This window comes from Cervus elaphus, chromosome 20 (assembly GCF_910594005.1).
Source record: "Cervus elaphus chromosome 20, mCerEla1.1, whole genome shotgun sequence".
Classification (NCBI taxonomy): Eukaryota; Metazoa; Chordata; class Mammalia; order Artiodactyla; family Cervidae; genus Cervus; species Cervus elaphus.
The window spans coordinates 103,020,239-103,038,957 of record NC_057834.1 but is presented as its reverse complement, the minus strand read 5'-3'; the positions used below and the strand labels follow the sequence as shown (position 1 = coordinate 103,038,957).

At 36.6% G+C, this 18,719-nt stretch overlaps 1 protein-coding gene across 1 annotated transcript in view; it reads left to right on the top strand.

The window, feature by feature from the left end:
* The first annotated feature begins 227 nt into the window (after positions 1 to 227).
* ALG6 (ALG6 alpha-1,3-glucosyltransferase) overlaps positions 228 to 18,719 on the top strand; it is a 52,817-nt gene continuing 34,325 nt past the window's right edge. Inside the window, exons 1-3 of the mRNA XM_043879043.1 lie at positions 228 to 344; positions 2,952 to 3,228; positions 16,793 to 16,877. Of these exons, the coding sequence (XP_043734978.1) occupies positions 3,147 to 3,228; positions 16,793 to 16,877 (167 nt within the window). The 5' untranslated portion in view covers positions 228 to 344; positions 2,952 to 3,146. The remainder of the gene's footprint in view (positions 345 to 2,951; positions 3,229 to 16,792; positions 16,878 to 18,719) is intronic.

The following is an 18,719-nucleotide window of genomic DNA, read 5'->3' as shown; positions in this document are numbered from 1 at the left end:
TAACAGGAATCCGTGGACTAAGCAGCCGCTCAGGCCTTGGCCACGATCCCAGGAAAGAAGAGCAAGGGGCTTTCCACCTGCCCCAAGCCTCACCCGGACACCAGGCCTCTCGGATTCCAGCGGCTCGTGCTCTGCCTCCGAAGCCCGCCTTCTCCACTCCGCGCCTTTTCCCCGCCCCTCCCCACACGCTCGACGGGCTCGCTCCCGCTCCGGGCACGCGGACGGTGCGCGAGTACGCGGACGCGGAAGGAAGGCCGGCCGGGCTCTCCGCCGCGGGGGCGAGCGCGCAGGCGCCTTCCTGGAACCTGCTGCGGCGCGAATCCCTACGTTCGGAGAGCGGCGGGGTAAGAGGCCCGGTCCCTGGAATTCTGGGGCGCTCGGAGGGAGGGGAAGGGCCTGGGGCTTGGCTGTCTGGCTCCCGGCTCCGCTCCGCTCGAGGGAAGGGAAGCCTCCTCAGTCCCGCCCGCAGGCTAGATTGGGGGTCGGGTGGGGGATGCGGTGATCATGGGGGTGCCCTGGACTGGAAAGCTTGGCACCCTTGTTCCTGCGGTCCTGAGGGTCCGGCTCGCCGGAGAAAGGGGCAGACATACCAAGGAGGGGCCCTTTGGCGAGTTGTGCTCGCCTGGGATAGCACACTCCCTGGCTTTGCTGCTCACCTGGGGGAGGGACCTTTTCGGACCGAAAGGAACAAGTTTGGCCCTGGGACGTGGACGACAGACATTTTTTCTGCCGAGACGCACCCTCTGGGTAAAGTGGGACGGAAGAATTCTTTGCTGCCCGCGAGAATGGGTTAGGAAGCCACTCTACTTTGTTGTACAGAAAGGAAAAATAGTAAAATAAAACAAAAAACAAAAACAACCCTTTTTACTGTTCAAGGAGAACAGATCGGTTAGCAATCTCGTATGATAATATCTTTAACCACAAAGGACTCAGTACAATTAGGTACTTCCCTTCTTCACCCGAAGGTCTCCATTCAGCAAATACTTTGAGTTACCTTCTCTGTGCCAGCCTTGTTCTATGAGCAGGGAACTGGGCAGCAGCTAAGACAGGAGGATCCCTGCTTGCTTGGAGCTTATATTCTAGTTGACAAATAAATGTTATTTCCTTTGTAACTTTTATTATAACATGTACAAGAAAATACTGTCCACAAATCATAAATTGTAACTAATTGATTTACCATTAAGTAAACACATCTTTTAACAACCACTTAAATCAGGACACAACATGTGGGATCTAGTTCCCTGACCAGGGATTGAACCTGAATCACTTGCATCTGGAGTGCAGAGTCTTAGCCACTAGGCCACCAGGGAAGTCCTTGTTTGATCCTTTTAAAGAGTAACTCCTTTCTTAAGAAGAAGCTCATTTAATTTTTGGATAGCTCTAGTTGTTAGAAAAGTTTTCCTAAGATTTAATCTAACACTGGTCATCAGGGTCATCTGGGTCCATCCAGAGCTGATCTGTTATCTGTTGCCTCCCTTTCACTACTCAAGCAGTTTTTTGTTTTTTGTGTTGTTTTTTTTTTTTTTGACGTTTAAGTGCAAAACTTTGAATTTATTATCCCTGTAATGATTTCTGGAGTTAGATTTGGCCCATCATAGATGTTGTCTAAATCTTTTTGGATATGATCCTTTCATCTGTCAGCAGTTCCACCATTGTGCGCTTAACAAACTTGATCAGGGAGGTTCCTGGTGACCTAATGGTTAGGATTTCGGATTGCCCGGGTTCAGTTCCTGGTTGGGGAACTGAGATCCCATAAGCCCTGTGGTGAGGCCAGAAATCAAACAAAAACTTGATCAGCGTATTATTAGTTAAGCATTATTCTTTTTTTAAAGATCGTTATGATTATTAAGGGTAATTGATTGTCTTATTTTTGTTATTTAAATATGATCATCTGGAACTGTGGATAATTCATTTAACTTGGTTGTTTTACTGATTGAAGTTTCCACAATGGAATATCAGTTAAGTTATGGATTTTTAAATCCAGGACTTAGCATTTGTAAAATCAATTTTAAACTTGATATCTCAGCAGAAAATAGAGTGTTGTGTTGCAATTCTGGAATATATAGTGCAACACGTTAAAAAGGGGTTTTTGAGTTAGACTAGAAAAGGATTTGAAAAGTTTATAATGGCCCATAAACTGTGTGAAACCTGGAATCAATGTGAGAAGCTGATTTAATTTTAATTTTTCCTCCTCCCTTGCCTCTGTGGTAGAATGTCTTGTGATCAATGAAATGATCAAAGGTGGATGCAGTAAGAGGGAGGAAAGAAAAAGGGAATTTGTATAAATAGAATTTGAATAATACATTCACATAGCCTTATTAAATGCTTCTAGTCATTCTAACTTATTGAGATGCTAGACTTATTAATTCTAGAGTTGTTCCTTGCTATTTTTAAGTAAGAAAAATACTTTTTTTGACCTATAGGTAAAATGTGCCAATTTTCCCCTAAAATTTAGCACTGCATAGCTTGTGGGTTCTTAGTTCACTGACCAGGGTTTGAACTTGTACCCTTGGCAATGAAACCATGGAGCCCTCACCACTAGACCTTGAGGGAATTCCCTGAATTAATTAATTGATTAATCTTTTGAGTATGAAACTGTTTTATTTTCCAATCTAGCAAGTCCTAGTTTTTCTAAATTTCCTTCATTTTATTTTTGGCCTCACCAAATAGCACATGGAATCTTAGTTCCCCAAGGACCAGGGATCAAACTTGAATTCCCTGCATTGGGAGCATGGACTTTTAACCACTGGACCACCAGGGAAGTCCTGAGGAGCTAACCTTTTGAGGTTCATTTCCTGACTGGAGGACTAGGGAATAAGGAACTTGAAATTATCCATTTTCCTTGACTATCCCCTTCCCCTGTTTCTCCATCTTTCTCTTTGGTTTAATGTTTGTTGTTTGGGCACTATGCTCAGCTAAATCTTGGTATCTTTTTTTTTTTTCCCCTGCAGGCTACTTCTTCCTAGAGATAAAAATCAATATTTAACTGGAAACGAAGCATCAATTAAAATCCTCTCAAACTCCTAATTCCAAATAATTGATAATATTTCTCTGATCAAGAAAAGAAGTGATTCACTGCATGTTAAAAGTATTCCTGTGTTAGTATTGCTGTATTTTTTCCCTCTTCCTGAATTCGAAGAAAAAATATGGAGAAATGGTACTTGATGACAGCTGCAGTCTTACTAGGACTAACAGTACGGTGGACAGTTTCTCTTAATTCTTACTCAGGTAACACATTTTTCATTTAATAGGTGAATTTTTTTTGAATCTTTCTTTTGTCTGTTTTTTGAGGTTTTTTGTTTTTGGTAATAGTTTATGGTTTTCTGACCAAGACAGAGAAGAATTTCAGGTTATATTAGTGTAGTCAAGAAAAGGCTCTTAAAGGTCTAATGCTAATAAATAGAATTTGTGTAAGAGCTAAATAGAAGCACAGGCTTTGTAATATGAGAAAAGAAAGATGTATTCTAACTGGGAAGATGACAAATTGAGAAACAGTTATCTCTTAGCTGTTGAAGAGAGAAATGAGCTAGTACTTCAAAGGGGGAGCGGAATCAAAGAAGGATTTTGTTTGTTTAGGGTAGAGAAGGCTTGTGTATGCATGCTAAGTTGCTTCACTTGTGTCCGCCTCTTTGCGATGCTATAGACTGTAGCCTGCCAGGCTCCTCTGTCCTTAGGATTCTTCAGACAAAGATCCTGGAATAGGTTGCCATGTCCTCCTCCAGGGGATCTTCCCGACCCAGGGATCAAACCCGAATCTGTTGTGTCTCCTGCACTGGCAGGCAGGTTCTTTGCCACTAATGCCACCTGGAAAGCTCAGGGTAGAGAAGGATATTACTACCTTGAAAGGAAGAGAGCAGTGGAGAATAAGATTGGGAATGATGTGAGAGAAATGGAGTGGGGGTGAGATTGATGGAGTCTGGTCCTGGTGATTGGGGGTGGGATTAAATTTAACCTTGTGAATATTTATTTGATACCTCTCCTATTCCAGGCACTATGCTAAGGGCTAGAAATTTAAGGTGAATATCTAATACTTAAAGGGGTCTTCATTTTAGTAGATAAGTAGTCACAGTCAGTTCAGTTCAGTTCAGTCGCTCAGTCGTGTCTGACTCTTTGCAACACCATAGTGGACTGCAGCACACCAGGCCTCCCTGTTCATCACCAACTCCCAGAGTTTACTCAAACTCATGTCCATTGAGTTGGTGATACCATCCACACCATCTCATCCTCTGTCGTCCCCTTCTCCTCCTGCCTTCAGTCTTTCGCAACATCAGGGTCTTTTCAGATGAGTCAGTTCTTTGCATCAGGTGGCCAAAGTATTGGAGTTTCAACTTCAGCATCAGTCCCTCCAATGAACACCCAGGACTGATTTCCTTTAGGATGGACTGGTATGATCTCCTTGTAATCCAAGGGACTCTCAAGAGTCTTCGCCAACACCACAGTTCAAAAGCATCAATTCTTTGGCATTCAGCTTTCTTTATAGTCCAACTCTCACATCCATACATGACTACTGAAAAAACTGTAGCCTTGACTAGCTGGACCTTTGTTGGCAAAGAAATGTCTCTGCTTTTTAATATGCTGTCTAGGTTGGTCAAAACTTTCCTTCCAAGAAGCAAGCGTCTTTTAATTTCATGGCTGCAGTCACCATCTGCAGTGATTTTGGAGCCCCCCAAAATAAAGTCTGTCACTGTTTCCACTGTTTCCCCATCTATTTGCCATGAAGTGATGCGACCGGATGCCATGATCTTAGTTTTCTGAATGTTCAGCTTTAAGCCAACTTTTTTTCTCTCCTCTTTCACTTTCATCAAGAGGCTCTTTAGTTCTTCGCTTTCTGCCATAAGGGTGGTGTCCTCTGCATATCTGAGGTTATTGATATTTCTCCCAGCAATCTTGATTCTAGCTTGTGCTTCATCCGGCCCATCATTTCTCATGACGTACTCTGCATATAAGTTAAATAAGCAAGGTGACAATACACAGCCTTGACATACTCCTTTTCCTATTTGGAACCAGTCTGTTGTTCCATATCCAGTTCTAACTGTTGCTTCCTGACCTGCATACAGGTTTCTCAAGAGGCAGGTCAGGCGGTCTGGTATTCCCATCTCTTTAAGAATTTTCCAGTTTATTGTGATCCACACAGTCAAAGGCTTTGGCATAGTCAATAAAGCAGAAGTAGATGTTTTTCTGGAATTCTTTTGCTTTTTCGATGATCCAGCGGATGTTGGCAATTTGGTCTCTGGTTTCTCTGCCTTTTCTAAAACCAGCTTGAACATCTGGAATTTCATGGTTCACGGTGTTGAAGCCTGGCTTAGAGCATTTTGAGTCACAATACAATGTGATAATTAAATGTTGAAATATGTGAGTTTCAGTGTTAACATAGAAAATTATCAGGATGCATTGCAGAAAACTTTTCACAGGATGGCGTATGAATTCAAGGTTTGAAAGATAAGTTGGAATTTGCTACGCAAATAAAATGGGGAACGTATTCTAGACAGTAGAACATGTGCAGAGATATGGTAGGTGGCATGAGAGCATAGTTGTAAGTATTTGGTATTAGATAGCATAAAAAGACGGGAGAAGGCAATGGCACCCCACTCCAGTACTCTTGCCTGGAAAATCCCATGGGCGGAGGAGCTTGGTAGGCTGCAGTCCACTGGGTCGCTAGGAGTCGGACATGATTGAGCAACTTCACTTTCACTTTTCACTTTCATGCATTGGAGAAGGAAATGGCAACCCACTCCAGTGTTCTTGCCTGGAGAATCCCAGGGATGGGGGAGCCTGGTGGGCTGCCGTCTATGGGGTCACACAGAGTTGGAGACAACTGAAGTGACTTAGTAGCAGCAGCAGCAGCATAAAAAGAAGGAAAGAAAGGATAAGGAGGCATGGCTGGAGATTTGGCTATGTAGTTAGCTGTGTTTTAGAAAAATAACTCATTTTTTTACTATTTTATTATTATGAAAAATGATTGTAGGAAGAAAGTTGGATAAAGAGACAAATGAGACAATCATAATAATAGAGGTAGGAGTTACTATTTTATAAGTATTTACCAAATGCTAGACATCGAGTACTTTCCTTAATATCACAACCACTGAAGATAGGTATTATTTCTAATTTAGAAATGTAAAATGAGACAACTGATAAATGACAACTGGAACTCAAATATATTTTATTCCAGAGTCAGTGCTTTGACTCTGCTCTGTGGGGTCTTAGTTCCCTAATACCAGGTATTGAATCTGAGCCACAGCAGTAAAAGTGCCAAGTCTTAATCACTGGACCATCAGGGAATTACCCATATATGTCTTTTTTAAAAATCAGATTGTTAAATTCCTGGATTTTAATTGGGAGTTATATACTATACCATTGATTAATTTGGGTGAATTGGCAATCATTAACATAGTAAGGCTTCTAATTCATTAAGATGGTGTATTTCTCCATTTATTTAAATCTTTAATGTTTTTCAACAAAATTTTATAGTTTTCTACATGAAAGTTTTACTCATCTTTTCTTAGGTGTATTGCTAGATATCTTATATATTTTTTCCCTCCCCATTGTAGATGGTATCTTTTTAAAAATTGCTTATCTAAATGTTTGTTCCAGAGGAATGAAAATGTGGTTGAGTTGCTAACATTTGGCAACCTTCCAAAAATTATAATTTACCTGAAGTATGTTTTGAAGTGAAGTGAAAGTTGCTCAGTCATGTCTGACTCTTTGTGACCCTGTGGACTATACAGTCCATGGAATTCTCTAAGCCAGAATGCTGGAGTGGGTAGCCTTTCCCTTCTCCAGGGGGTCTTCCCAACCTGGGGATCAAAGCCAGGCCTCCCACATTGCAGGCACATTCTTTACCTGCTGAGCCACAAGGGAGGCCCATGTTTTGAAACTTCTGTGTAAGAAAAAGTGGTCTGTGTATTAGAGTTTTATTTCCTCTTTTTTACTCCCTATCCTTTTTCTTGTCTTCTTAATTCTAGTACTTTATTACAGTGTTGACTAGAAGTAATGATTCAGGCATCTTTAGCTTGTTCTTTATTTTAACAGGTGTGCTTTTAATTTATCAGAGTATGTTTTTGTTCTTTCTAGCATTGAACCAACCTTGCATTCCTGACATAACTCTATTTGTGATATAGTACCTTTTTTAAAAAGTATACTTTTTTAAAAAGTATATTGTAGATCGGCTTATTAATTATTTATGATTTTATCATTTTTATCATCCATGCTCACAAATAAAATTGGCTTGCAGTTTTACTTTTTGAAATTCCTTTGTCAAATTTGTTATCAACGATATGTTAGCCACATAAAATGAATTAGGGAGTATACCCTGTTTTCCTACAATCTGGAATAGTATTCAGAATTGAAATTGTTTGTGATTCATTTATTATTTTTTTGGTTGTGCCATGTGACTTGTAGGATCCTAGTTTCCTGACCAGGGGTTGAACCTGTGCCCCCCTGCAGTGGAAGCGCAGTCCTGTGGAAACACCAGGGAAGTCCCATGGAATTGTTTGTAGTTTAAATGCTTGGTTAGAACTTGGCTAACAAAATTATTTGGGTCTAAAATTCTCTTTGTGGGAAAATATTCAGTGATTTAAATTCCTTAATGATTATAGAACATTTGGGCTTTCTGTTTGCTCTTGATTTATTTTATAATCTATATTTTTCTAGGAATTTGCCCATTTCAACTGAGTTTTAAAATGTATTGTGAAAGTCGCTCAGTCGTGTCTGATTCTTTGCGACCCCATGGACTGTAACAGTCCATGGAATTCTCTAAGCCAGAGTACTGGAGTGGATAGCCTTTCCCTTTTTCAGGGGATCTTCCCAATCCAGGGATTGAACTCAGGTCTCCCGCATAGCAGGTGATTCTTTACCAGCTGAGCCACAAGGGAAGCCCAAGAATACTGGAGTGGGTAGCCTGTTCCTTCTCCAGGGGATCTTCCCGACCTAGGAATCGAACTGGGGTCTCCTGCATTGTAGGTGGATTCTTTACCAACTGAGCTATCAGGGAAGCACCAAAATGTGTTGTTGGGGAGGGATAAATTGGGAGACTGGGGTTGACATATACACTCTACTATATATAAAAGAGAGAACTATTGAGGACCTACTGTATAGCTTAGGTAACTCTATTCAATACTCTGTCATAACCTATATGGAAAAAGAATCTAAAAAAGAGTGGATATTTATATATATGTACATATATATGGATATATATATATGTATAACTGACTCACTGTCCTATACAACAGAAAGTAACACAACACGGTAAATCAACTATATGCTAATAAAAATTAAAATGTATTGACATAAATGACCATGTTTTCTTACCTTTTATATCTTTGCTGTATAACTAGTTATGGTTCCTTTTTCATTTCAGATATGGTTTATGTTGATTCATTTTTAAAAATCAGCCTTACTAGACATTGATTGATTTTATTAGTGTTTTCAAAAAATTAATTTGAGCTTTCCTTATCCTCTCTGTAGTATGCTTGGCTTTATTCTTACGTTTGCTGTTCAGCAGATGCTTTAGCTTATTAAGTTTCAGTCATTTCTTTCTAATTAAGTCATTTAGGCTATACATTTTCTTTCAAGTACCACCCTACAGGTAATATTTTTTATTATCTTCTATTGTGATTCTGCTTTGACTCATGAATAATTTGAAAGTATATTTAAAAATTTTTAAATATTTAGGCTTTAACAATGATCTCTTTGCTATTTTAAATTTAATTGTATAGTAGAAAATAACAACAGAAAGTCTTTATGTATGAGACTAATTCTTTGAAATGTGTTGAAATTTAGGCTAGTATGTGATCAATTTTTTGAAATGTTGTATGTGTGCTTAATATGTATATATTCTCCAGTTCAATAATCTGCATATACCCATTTACTCAATATCAATTGTTTTGATGCAGTTTTTTTATATTCTTACTGATTCTTGCCAAATTGATCTACAAGTTATTGAGAGAGTGGCAGTTTCTTTTTGTAGTTTTGTCAATTTCCTTTTGAATATTTTGAATCCGTATAATTAGGTGATTTAGAATTTTTTTCCTTGTGAGTTGAATTTTACATCACTTTCATGTCCTTGTTTATTTACAGTAATGCTTTTGTCTTAAAGTCTGTTTTCTCTAAAATTAATACTGCTTTACTAGTTTTCTTTAGCTTATTTTTTGCTTGATATATCTTTTTCTATTTTTTTACCCTCTACCTCTGAATCCCTGTGATTCAAATCTGTCTAACCAATTCCCCTCCCTAATTCCATTTTGTCTCTCTTCCTGACTTGGAGGCTATACTTTATTTTGTCCTTTCAGAACTTACTTGATATTTTTCGTATACATATTTAGCTTAACAAAATCTGTAATGCTGTCTTGAACAAGGCTCGGGCCTTAGAAACGTTTTTAACTATAGTTACAAATCTTTACTTCCTGCCTCAAATTAAAATGGTATGATTGCCTAAGATTTTATTTCTTTCATGATTTTAGGTGTTAGTCACTGTTGTTTTATATAATTAATATTTACTTAGGTTTGTCTTCATTTTCTTTGTCCACCTTACATAGTACATCTTTCTTTGAGATCCTTTTCTTTCTTCCTGAAGTACATCTTCGGAAGAGTTTGAGTCTGTTGTTGGCAAACTCCATTTTTTTTTTTTTAAAATTTTATTTATTTATTTATCTATTTGTTTGCAAACTCCATTTTTGACTGAAAATGCCTTTATTTTCCTCTTTGTTGTGAAGTTTTTATGGGTATTGCATTCTGTATTGATTATTTTCTCTTAATATCAATACTTCAAAAATCTTCTTTTATTGTTTTCTAGTTTCTGTTGCTGATGTTCAGACATCAGCTGTCATTTTAATTGTCTTTCCTTAGTTGATGATATCTTTTCTCTCTTGCTGCAGTTGCACTGTGGTATATCTCCATGTGAATATTAAAAAATTTATCCTCTTAGGATTTTTGATTTCTGTCTCTAGGGAGTGGTACCTTCTGTTTCTTTAGAAAACGCTCAGCCATTGTCCCTTCTCATTCTTTTTCTTTCTTGTAGAACTCTGGTAGAAATAGGTTGTATCTTTGTTCTTTTAATCCTTCAACAGATATGTGTTGGACACTCTGTGCCAAGTGTAGGTGGTATAACAGAGAATAATTTTGTTATCTCTTCAAATACTACTTCTCTCTCATTTCTAATCTCCTTGTGCAAAGTCTTATTAGATATATGTTGGGTCTTTTCATTCTTTCCTCTACTTTATAATTGCTTTTATTTTGCATCTGATAGTTTCTTCATACTGCTTTCTTTACAATCATCAGATCTGTCTTCCTGTTCATTACTTTTCTAATTGTGTTTGATCTGTTTTTTTACTTGTCTATTGAGTTTTCAGATTTCAGCTATTATGTTTTTAATTTCCACAACTTCTGCTTGTTTCCTATTTGGATCTTCTTGATCTTTCTGATCATCTCTTGTTCTTCAGCATACTCTCAGTGTGTTCTGTTTTGTCTTTAAATATACTAACCATGCTTATTTTATATTACCTATCAGAAAATTCTGATATCTGACATCTGATTTCATAGTTTGTTTCTGATGAGTCTTGTTCACAGTATTTTGTTTCTTCATGAGGTTAGTGATTTTTTAAAATTGTGAGCTCATATTACCTAGTACTTATATCTTGTGGAAATTCTTTGAGGCCTGAGTTTACTGTGTATTTTTTCACAGAGGGTTTGTGTTGCCTCCTGCCAGGTACCTGGGCACATTTAACAAAAGTCAGACCAGATTCTCATCTCAAGATTTCTTTAGCATATACTTCACATGAATTCAGGTCCCAAACAGGGTGAGTGTTGGCATGTGGTTAGGAATTTTGGGGAGGCCTCTTTTTTCATGTACTACTGAGAGCCAACCTATAGATAAATATTATCTTCACCATCTCGTCAAAGGTTTTGTGCTTACCCTAGTAGAGATTTTTTCTGACACTGAATTCCTGTCTGTTCAAGTACAAAGCTTTGCCTCCTTACTCATGGTATTGAGCTGGTCAGTACCTTGTGTAGCAGCCACTTAAAGATCTTTGGATACCCTCAGGACAAATGCTTACTCTTCTGGGTCTACCTTTTTTTTTGTTTGTTTGTTTCTGGACTCTAAAGAATTCTCTTATTTTGCTGCTAATTCAGCCATACATTAAAATTGTATATGTATAACATATAAAATAAATACTTAAAAAATATGTACTTTTCCTGTACTTAAGGTGCTTTTCTGACTTTCTATGTCTTCCATGTTGCAGGAAACTAGTTTCATCTGGATTTTTTAAAGAACCACAGGTTATTTTGATGTTTACAAAAGGTTGATACAGATGATGGTTGAAGCCACAGAGTTGGGAGTGTGTGTATTGTGAAAACAGATTTAACCACTGAGAAAACAGATTTAACCGTGGAGAAGGGGGGAATGATTAAGGGTGACTGAGAAGAAACGATGTAGGATTAGAGCCTAGAGGAGTTACTATCCTGGAAGCCAGGAAATCAGGGAATTTTAAGAAATAAGGACTAGCTAACTGTCAAATTCTTGACATGTCAAATAGAATGAAAATTTAAAATAGAGGATCACTAGGAGGCCATTGTGAGCCTCCTAATTATCAGACCATAAATGACTAAGTGGGAATTAATAAGTAGACTTAGCAGCTTTTAGGAACTTTGTTAGTGAATGGAAGGAGGGAGTTACTTGGTAGCTGGAATGGGTTATGGAGGGCTAAGGAAAAACCCAATTAAAAGTTGTCTTTGGAAATATGTAAGACAAATATCATGTGATATCATATATATGTGGAATCAAAATGAACTTATTTAAAAACTCAGACTCGCAGACACAGAAAACAAATTTACAGTTACCAAAGGGGAAAGGGTGGGAGGGATACTCAAAAGATTGGGAATAACATATATATACTACTATATATAAAATAGATAATCAATAAGGACATACTTTATAGCACAGGAAATTATATTCAATATCTTGAATAATCTATAAGGGAAAAGAATCTGAAAAAATAGATGTACATGTATGTTTAACTGAATCTCTTTGTTGTACACCTGAAACTAACACAACATTGTAAATCAACTATACTTCAAAAAAAGTTAAACCTTCCTCTTCAGCTGTCTTCTAAGAAAGTCAACAGGACAAGAGTACTTTTGGATTACTCTGTAAGAAGAGTATTGTTACTGTACATGGAAATATTTGTAGCATCTTTTGTAGGTGGTTGTTACATTTTTTTTTTTATCATTTTTCAGATGAGAAAAATAGAAATGCCAAAATGGTTATTCTGTCAGAGTTCCCAACTCTGTGGTAAAGAGTGTTAACACCATTCGCATGTGACAAACTTCTGTATCATAGGAGATTGGGAGGATTACTTAAAGAGCACAACATCTGTGTTTCTGTTGAGATTTTTTTCCTTCTATAATTGAAATACTTTTTTGATTATAGTTTGCTTTTAACATGCTTATTTTAGTTTGCTTTTCGTTTTGCTTAAGATCGTAATTAGGAAACACTGGAGTGAGGAAGCTCAGGTGAGCTTGCTTAGTATTAGTCCATTATTTCTTCTTTGGAGATGCACATACTGTATAGTTTCTCTCTGCTTACCCATTGTTATTTGTAATGTTTCTTCTCACTTACTGGGAGCATATAAAAGGGGAATTATTAGGGAAAATTTTAGCCGTATTCTCTTCTCTTAGAATATTTAAAATTTCAATGTAAAGGCAATTAGTACATATTGTTATCAAAGAAACTACTTGTTTTTTAAATTCTAACATAATTCTGAACAATTCAGCAATTAATAAAACAAACATTTAAATGGCGCTTAAGCTCATTTTCCTAAGAATGAGACAAAATTGGAGCTTTGTAAATGTACATTAATATGTTTTCTTTATGTAATTCTGAATCTCATGTAAATGAATTTGTAGAATTAATCACAGTAGAAGGAATCCTTTTTGCCCTTCCCAAGTGAAGCTCCCTTAGGTGCAGTTGGGTTGTCCTTCTGGGTTGCTTTAAGGGCACTTTAGCAGTTTTAAAAACTTAAGTACTAATTTCATAGCCAGTGTCAGCTGAATTTATTGAAGTAGGTCAGACTCTGGATAGAAACTTGTTTCTCAACCCTAAAGAGAGTCATTATCCATTCTTCTATTTGTTAGAGAATGGTAATAAATTCCTCCACATTGACCACAAGTCTAGAGCAATTTAAGAAAATCTAGATAGTTGGATTTTTTCAGGTATAGAAAATTACTTAAGGTGCTGTATGACTTTTATTATCCCAGTAGACCAAAAAACAAAGAAAAACAAAAGAAACAATAAATATCAATTCCTATCTTCCCATAGACAGTAGCTGTATGCTTAAAAAGAGAAACATACCCACCAGCGTACATACGTACATCTGTAAAATGCACATGCAAGGATGCAATTAATTCATTGGGGAATTATTTTCCTCTTTTTAAAAAATTGTAGGTTAATTTCCCATTCTGTTCAGTTAACGGAGCAAGTTTTAATTGAAAGTATATACTGTATGTCTCAAAATATGTTTCCTTTGAACTCTGGAAAAAGCACATTCTGTGTCCATTGGCTAAAATTCTCACTTGGGTCGCTATTAGAAAATAGTATAATCATGTGACAAAATATATGATACTGAAAACATAAATATCATGAGAAGTCAATTTTTTTCGTTTTTAAAAACCTGCTTTACTTACCTATTTTGATTTCTGCTTTTTTAATATGCTGTTCGTTAAACAAAAGGAGATACTGCTTTGAGATACTGTGGTAACAGGTTTTTAATTCACTAAACAATTGATAGACTTCGTTTGGTGTTTATTTTTTGTAATGTCTCTTGTCTTCTATTTCTTACTCAAGTCATGATTTTATATGTATTCAAATCATTTATTCTTTGACAAGGACTCAGGCACTGAGATTAAACGGCCATGAGTTTGAGTGTTACTGTGTCTTACTGACTGTGTGACGCTGCACAAGTTATTTAAATTTCAGAGTTTTAGTCTCCTCATCAGTAAAATGCTGATAAAATCATAGGTTGAGGATCAAATGAGTTACATCTAAAGTTCTTGGCACTTTATTTTGCTCTTAAGTACTTAAAAATGTTTTCACTACTGAAGTTGCTAATAATTCTTTTTCTGTAATCACACTGAGAATCCCTGGCCTCATGTAAGGAAAATAAGTATTTCACCACTTGTTTGAATAATAAAATAATAATATAGAGGTTTGATGAGTAATGCTTAAAATATATTGTTGTTGTTCAGTCACCAAATCATGTCCAACTCTGCGACCCCAAGGACTGCAGCACACCAGGCTTCCCTGTCCTTTACTCTGTCCTGGAGTTTGCTCAGATTCATGTCTATTGAGTCAGTGATGCTATCTAACCATATTATATATCTATATAAGTATGATGTCTATAGTTTGCCCTTCTGAGAAGTCAATAATTAATGATCAGCATGCTTTTAATTTATAAAGGAAGGTTTTGTGGCGAATTTGGCAGTTGAGATGGTTGCTAAACGTTGGATGTGAGTTGATACAAGAGTTTATATGAATAGGGAGAGGGAGTAAGCAGCATGAACAGAGGCTTGGAATTTCAAAGTGTCAGATTGTAACTGAAAGATGTTTTGAGGCAGGAACCAATACATGGGCGTTGTGTTAAAGTAGCCTTGGCAAAATTATTGGTCTGCCGTCACAGACTGCTTAGCGTTGCACGTTTAGTAAGTGGAAAACCAGAGACTCAAAAATTCAGATCTTTTTTAACTTAAAATCCTTGTTATATCATATTGATAATATTGACATCCTTGCTACATCATCATTCACAGAGAATCTGCTAGGTGCAATTACATTCTGAGAAAGCAAAAATGAACAAGACATAGTACTTTCCAAGAGAGAGACAGGGGTAGGTTTTTGTGTGTGTATCCATATGTCTGTACTATGGGTAATTCTTCGTGGCAGTCACTCATGTGTATACTCTTTGGAGATGTTAATCTGCTTTCCCCATGATTATCTCACATAGGGTGTATCTCCTTGGTGGAGATGCTAGCATTTAGGGAATAGTGGTATAATACGGCTATTAAAATGCAAAAAATCTACTTAATGTTGTGTTTCAAATCTAGAGAACATCTGGGTTAGAGTAAAAAGTGATAATATGTCATTCACCAATGTGGTACACCTTCCAATGGATTAATGAATGTATGACTACATGTGATTTTTTTCCTTGCTGATTGAGAATCTTTGTCTGTACTGTACCTATTCGGGCTTTCTCACAAAATTTTGTAATCAACTGCTAGCTAAATAGTGGTTGTTTGCTATTTACTAAGTGGAATTACCTTTAGGTCATGTAAAATGATTTAAGGTTAACAACCTAGTTGTTGAGGCAACAACTTAACCAAGTTGTGAGGCAATACACAGTAGGAGCTAGGAAAAAAATTACGGAGCCGGTCTGCCTGGGTTCCAGTCCAGACTCTGCTACTCATTACCTCGGTGACCCTTGTTTCCAGTTTGCCAGCTATAAACTGGGGATGATAATAATCCCTACTTCATTGTTGTATTTGGCATGTGGTAGACCCTGTCTATTGTTAGTTATTAAAGATCCACTATCCCTTATTTGCAATTTAGAAGTAAACTATAAACTGGCAGTTTTTAATATAATTCATTTGACATCAAACCCTGACCTAATCAATGTCTTTGGTTTTTGGTTCTATACTTGACCTTAAGTTATTTATTGTTAGTTTGTAAAAGCTCTTTGTAAAATATAAACATATGTTATTACAATTGTTTTATGATACTTATTGGACAGTATAGTTTACAGTGTTTCTCATGAAGTAAAAATAAACTTGGATATCTTGTGATTAGTATTATCAACTAGTTAATTAAAAGCCAAGGAAAGGATTTCCCCTGGTGGTCTAGTGGTCAAGACTGGGTGCTTCTAGTGCATAGGGTGCGGGTTCCATCCCTGGTCAGAGAACTAAGATCCAACATGCTGCATGGCATGGCCAAAAAAAGAGAAACTTAGTTAGTGTTAATATTTATTGAGTGTTTATGTGTACCAGGTACTACACAGAGCATTTGATGTTCATTATCTTCTTTATTCCAACAGTCCTTTAGGTGTGATAGTATTGATTCTGTTTTTAATGTGCTGAGGCTGAGAGAGCGAAGGTCATTTGCTCAGGGTCACAGTGTCACTCAGTGTGCTAGCAGGGCTAGAATTCAGACCTCATCTCTGACCTTTGAAGTCACTTCTGTGTCCTTTTCTTCCATCTGTACTATCTTTATAGTTTAGAAAATTTTCATGAGGAAATAAAGTCACTAGTATACTAAAGTATACTATATATACTAAAGTATATATATATATTTTAAGATTCTTTGCTTTATAGAATTTTTTGCCATTTAAGAAAAATACTGAGTCAGTGAAGTGGAGTTAACAAAATTCCAATTTACATGCAACTTTGGGAAATTTATATTGATTGTGTTAAGGGAGGTACTTATATACTCTAAATAGTGGGGAGGGGAGTTGAAAATAAACAAAAATTGGCTTTCTTTTAAACAGAAAATGCTAATTTAAAGAGCTTATGTAGCTGACAGTGGGACAGGAAGTTCTGTCTTGTTTATTAGGGCGGAGGAAGGCAGTGGCGCTCACACGGTGAGTGCCCTGCAGTGAACATCTACTGGTCCCCACTCAGCTTCATGCGCTCCCCTAACATTATCCCAGTTGTCACCTCAGTATCTGCCCTTCCTCATTCCTTGAATGTGATTGCCGTAAGACAATGATAAATAAAGTATAAATTTATTTTGCTTTTTTTTTCCTTATTATTTTAGGTGCTGGAAAGCCCCCTATGTTTGGTGATTATGAAGCCCAGAGACACTGGCAAGAGATTACTTTTAATTTACCCATCAAACAATGGTATGGATAATTTTAACTTGATTTTATTGTTTTATCAGTCAGTTAATGTAGATTATTTGAAGTTACTTAAAAGGAAAATACACTGTTTCTTCATCTTTAGCATCCTCTCTTCCTATTTATTGAAGTCACATATGTTACCCTGTATATTGTCAGCTCATTTTGAAATTTTATCCTCCTGAAAGTTACCATATACTCAGCTACCAGCTGGAATATGATACTAAACTAGAACTTTAAGGATAGGACACTGTATGCCATGAAAGCTCCTCAGGATATAAACTGTGAAAGTTTATGGACTAAGAATATTTCTTTTGGTGGTTTCTCAAAGTTTCTTTGTTAGGAACGTATGAGATGTAAAAAGGCAGTAGCTTAGTGATGAAGAGTGTAGATGTTCGAGTCAGACTGCCTGTGTATGTGTGTGTATTAGTGTTCAGATGGAGACTGTATTCTTTACTGGCAGTGTGAGCTTTGGCAAGTTATTTAACTGTCTCTGCCACAGTTTTATCACTCATAGAATAGAAATAATAGAATACATATTTCACTGGGTTATTGTGAAGATTGAATAAAATGATTCACTTAAAGCACTTACACCAGTGCCTGAAGTGTAATGAGCTCTCAATAAATGTTAGCTGTAGTTATGTCTTCAAAAAATCCGGGCATTGCCATTTTTGTTGAACATGTTCTGATGATTGATGACAGTATTCTTTTTTACTTATTATGTGCCTGGTAGATTATTTGATTAAACCTGGTTATACAGACTGTTTATATCATTCTCTTGATTGCTTTAGTCACTGCTTTTATTTAACTCCTTATGAAAGAGAGTTATATATAAGAACTGCACATTGAACTCTCTATTAATAGGTTGGCTCTATCTACTCCAAATTTGGAGAATTTATAATACAGATCAGCTAAATATTTGATATTCTTTTTTTTTTTTGATAGATGTGTGCATATTTGTTTTTTGGTTATTTTTGACCTCACTGCACAGCTTGTAGGATCTTAGTTCCCTGGGCAGGGATTGAATCAGAGGCCATGGCAGTGAAAGCACCAGGTTCCAATGCTTAAATGGTGTGATTTCTTTTTTTTTGTAGTTTGAAGTTTATTGTTAAATCATTCCTAATGACTATCATTGAAAAAGATATATCTCAATGGCACAGTTTACAAAACAGAAAATATATACTTGGGACAGGTTCACTATTTTCAAAAGTGGATATAAATCTGTATTGGAAATAACATTTCTAATATTTTGAATTGTCTAATTTTGTCAAATTTTATTAGTTTGCCATTTTTGTTACCTAGTAATGTGACTGAAGAATGGTTTATTATTTTTTTAACTTCACTTTTCCAAGTGTGAAGTCTTTCTGTCTTCATCTAGAAAGTTATAGTCAAAACTTTCAAGTGATATAGTTGTCTGAAATATGAAATCAGAATCTATCAGGTAAAGTTTTAAAATGTCAGTTTTATAATTCTAAATTTTAAAACTTGATTTATTCCATTTCATTATACATAGTTGAAAGTTATAGAGGAAAACAACTTTTTTCTTTAAATGACAATTTTTATAATTTTTATAAACCCCAAGATCACATGGCTGCCAAGGCTACCAGCACTGTGACTTTGTACAACCAGGCAGAATAATAGGAATATCTTTATTCTTTATGTCTCTTTTTGTTGTGGAGCAAAATCTTTTCCACCCTTAAAGCAATCATTAATAGAAATGCCTGGCTCAGTGCAGGCATGGTTTATCACCTGGGGTAGGAGAAGGGTCCACCTACCCTGAGTATGTTGCTTTTTAAAACAACATCACAGTTTTATAAGTGAGGAATTGTGGGAATCACTGTTTATTTC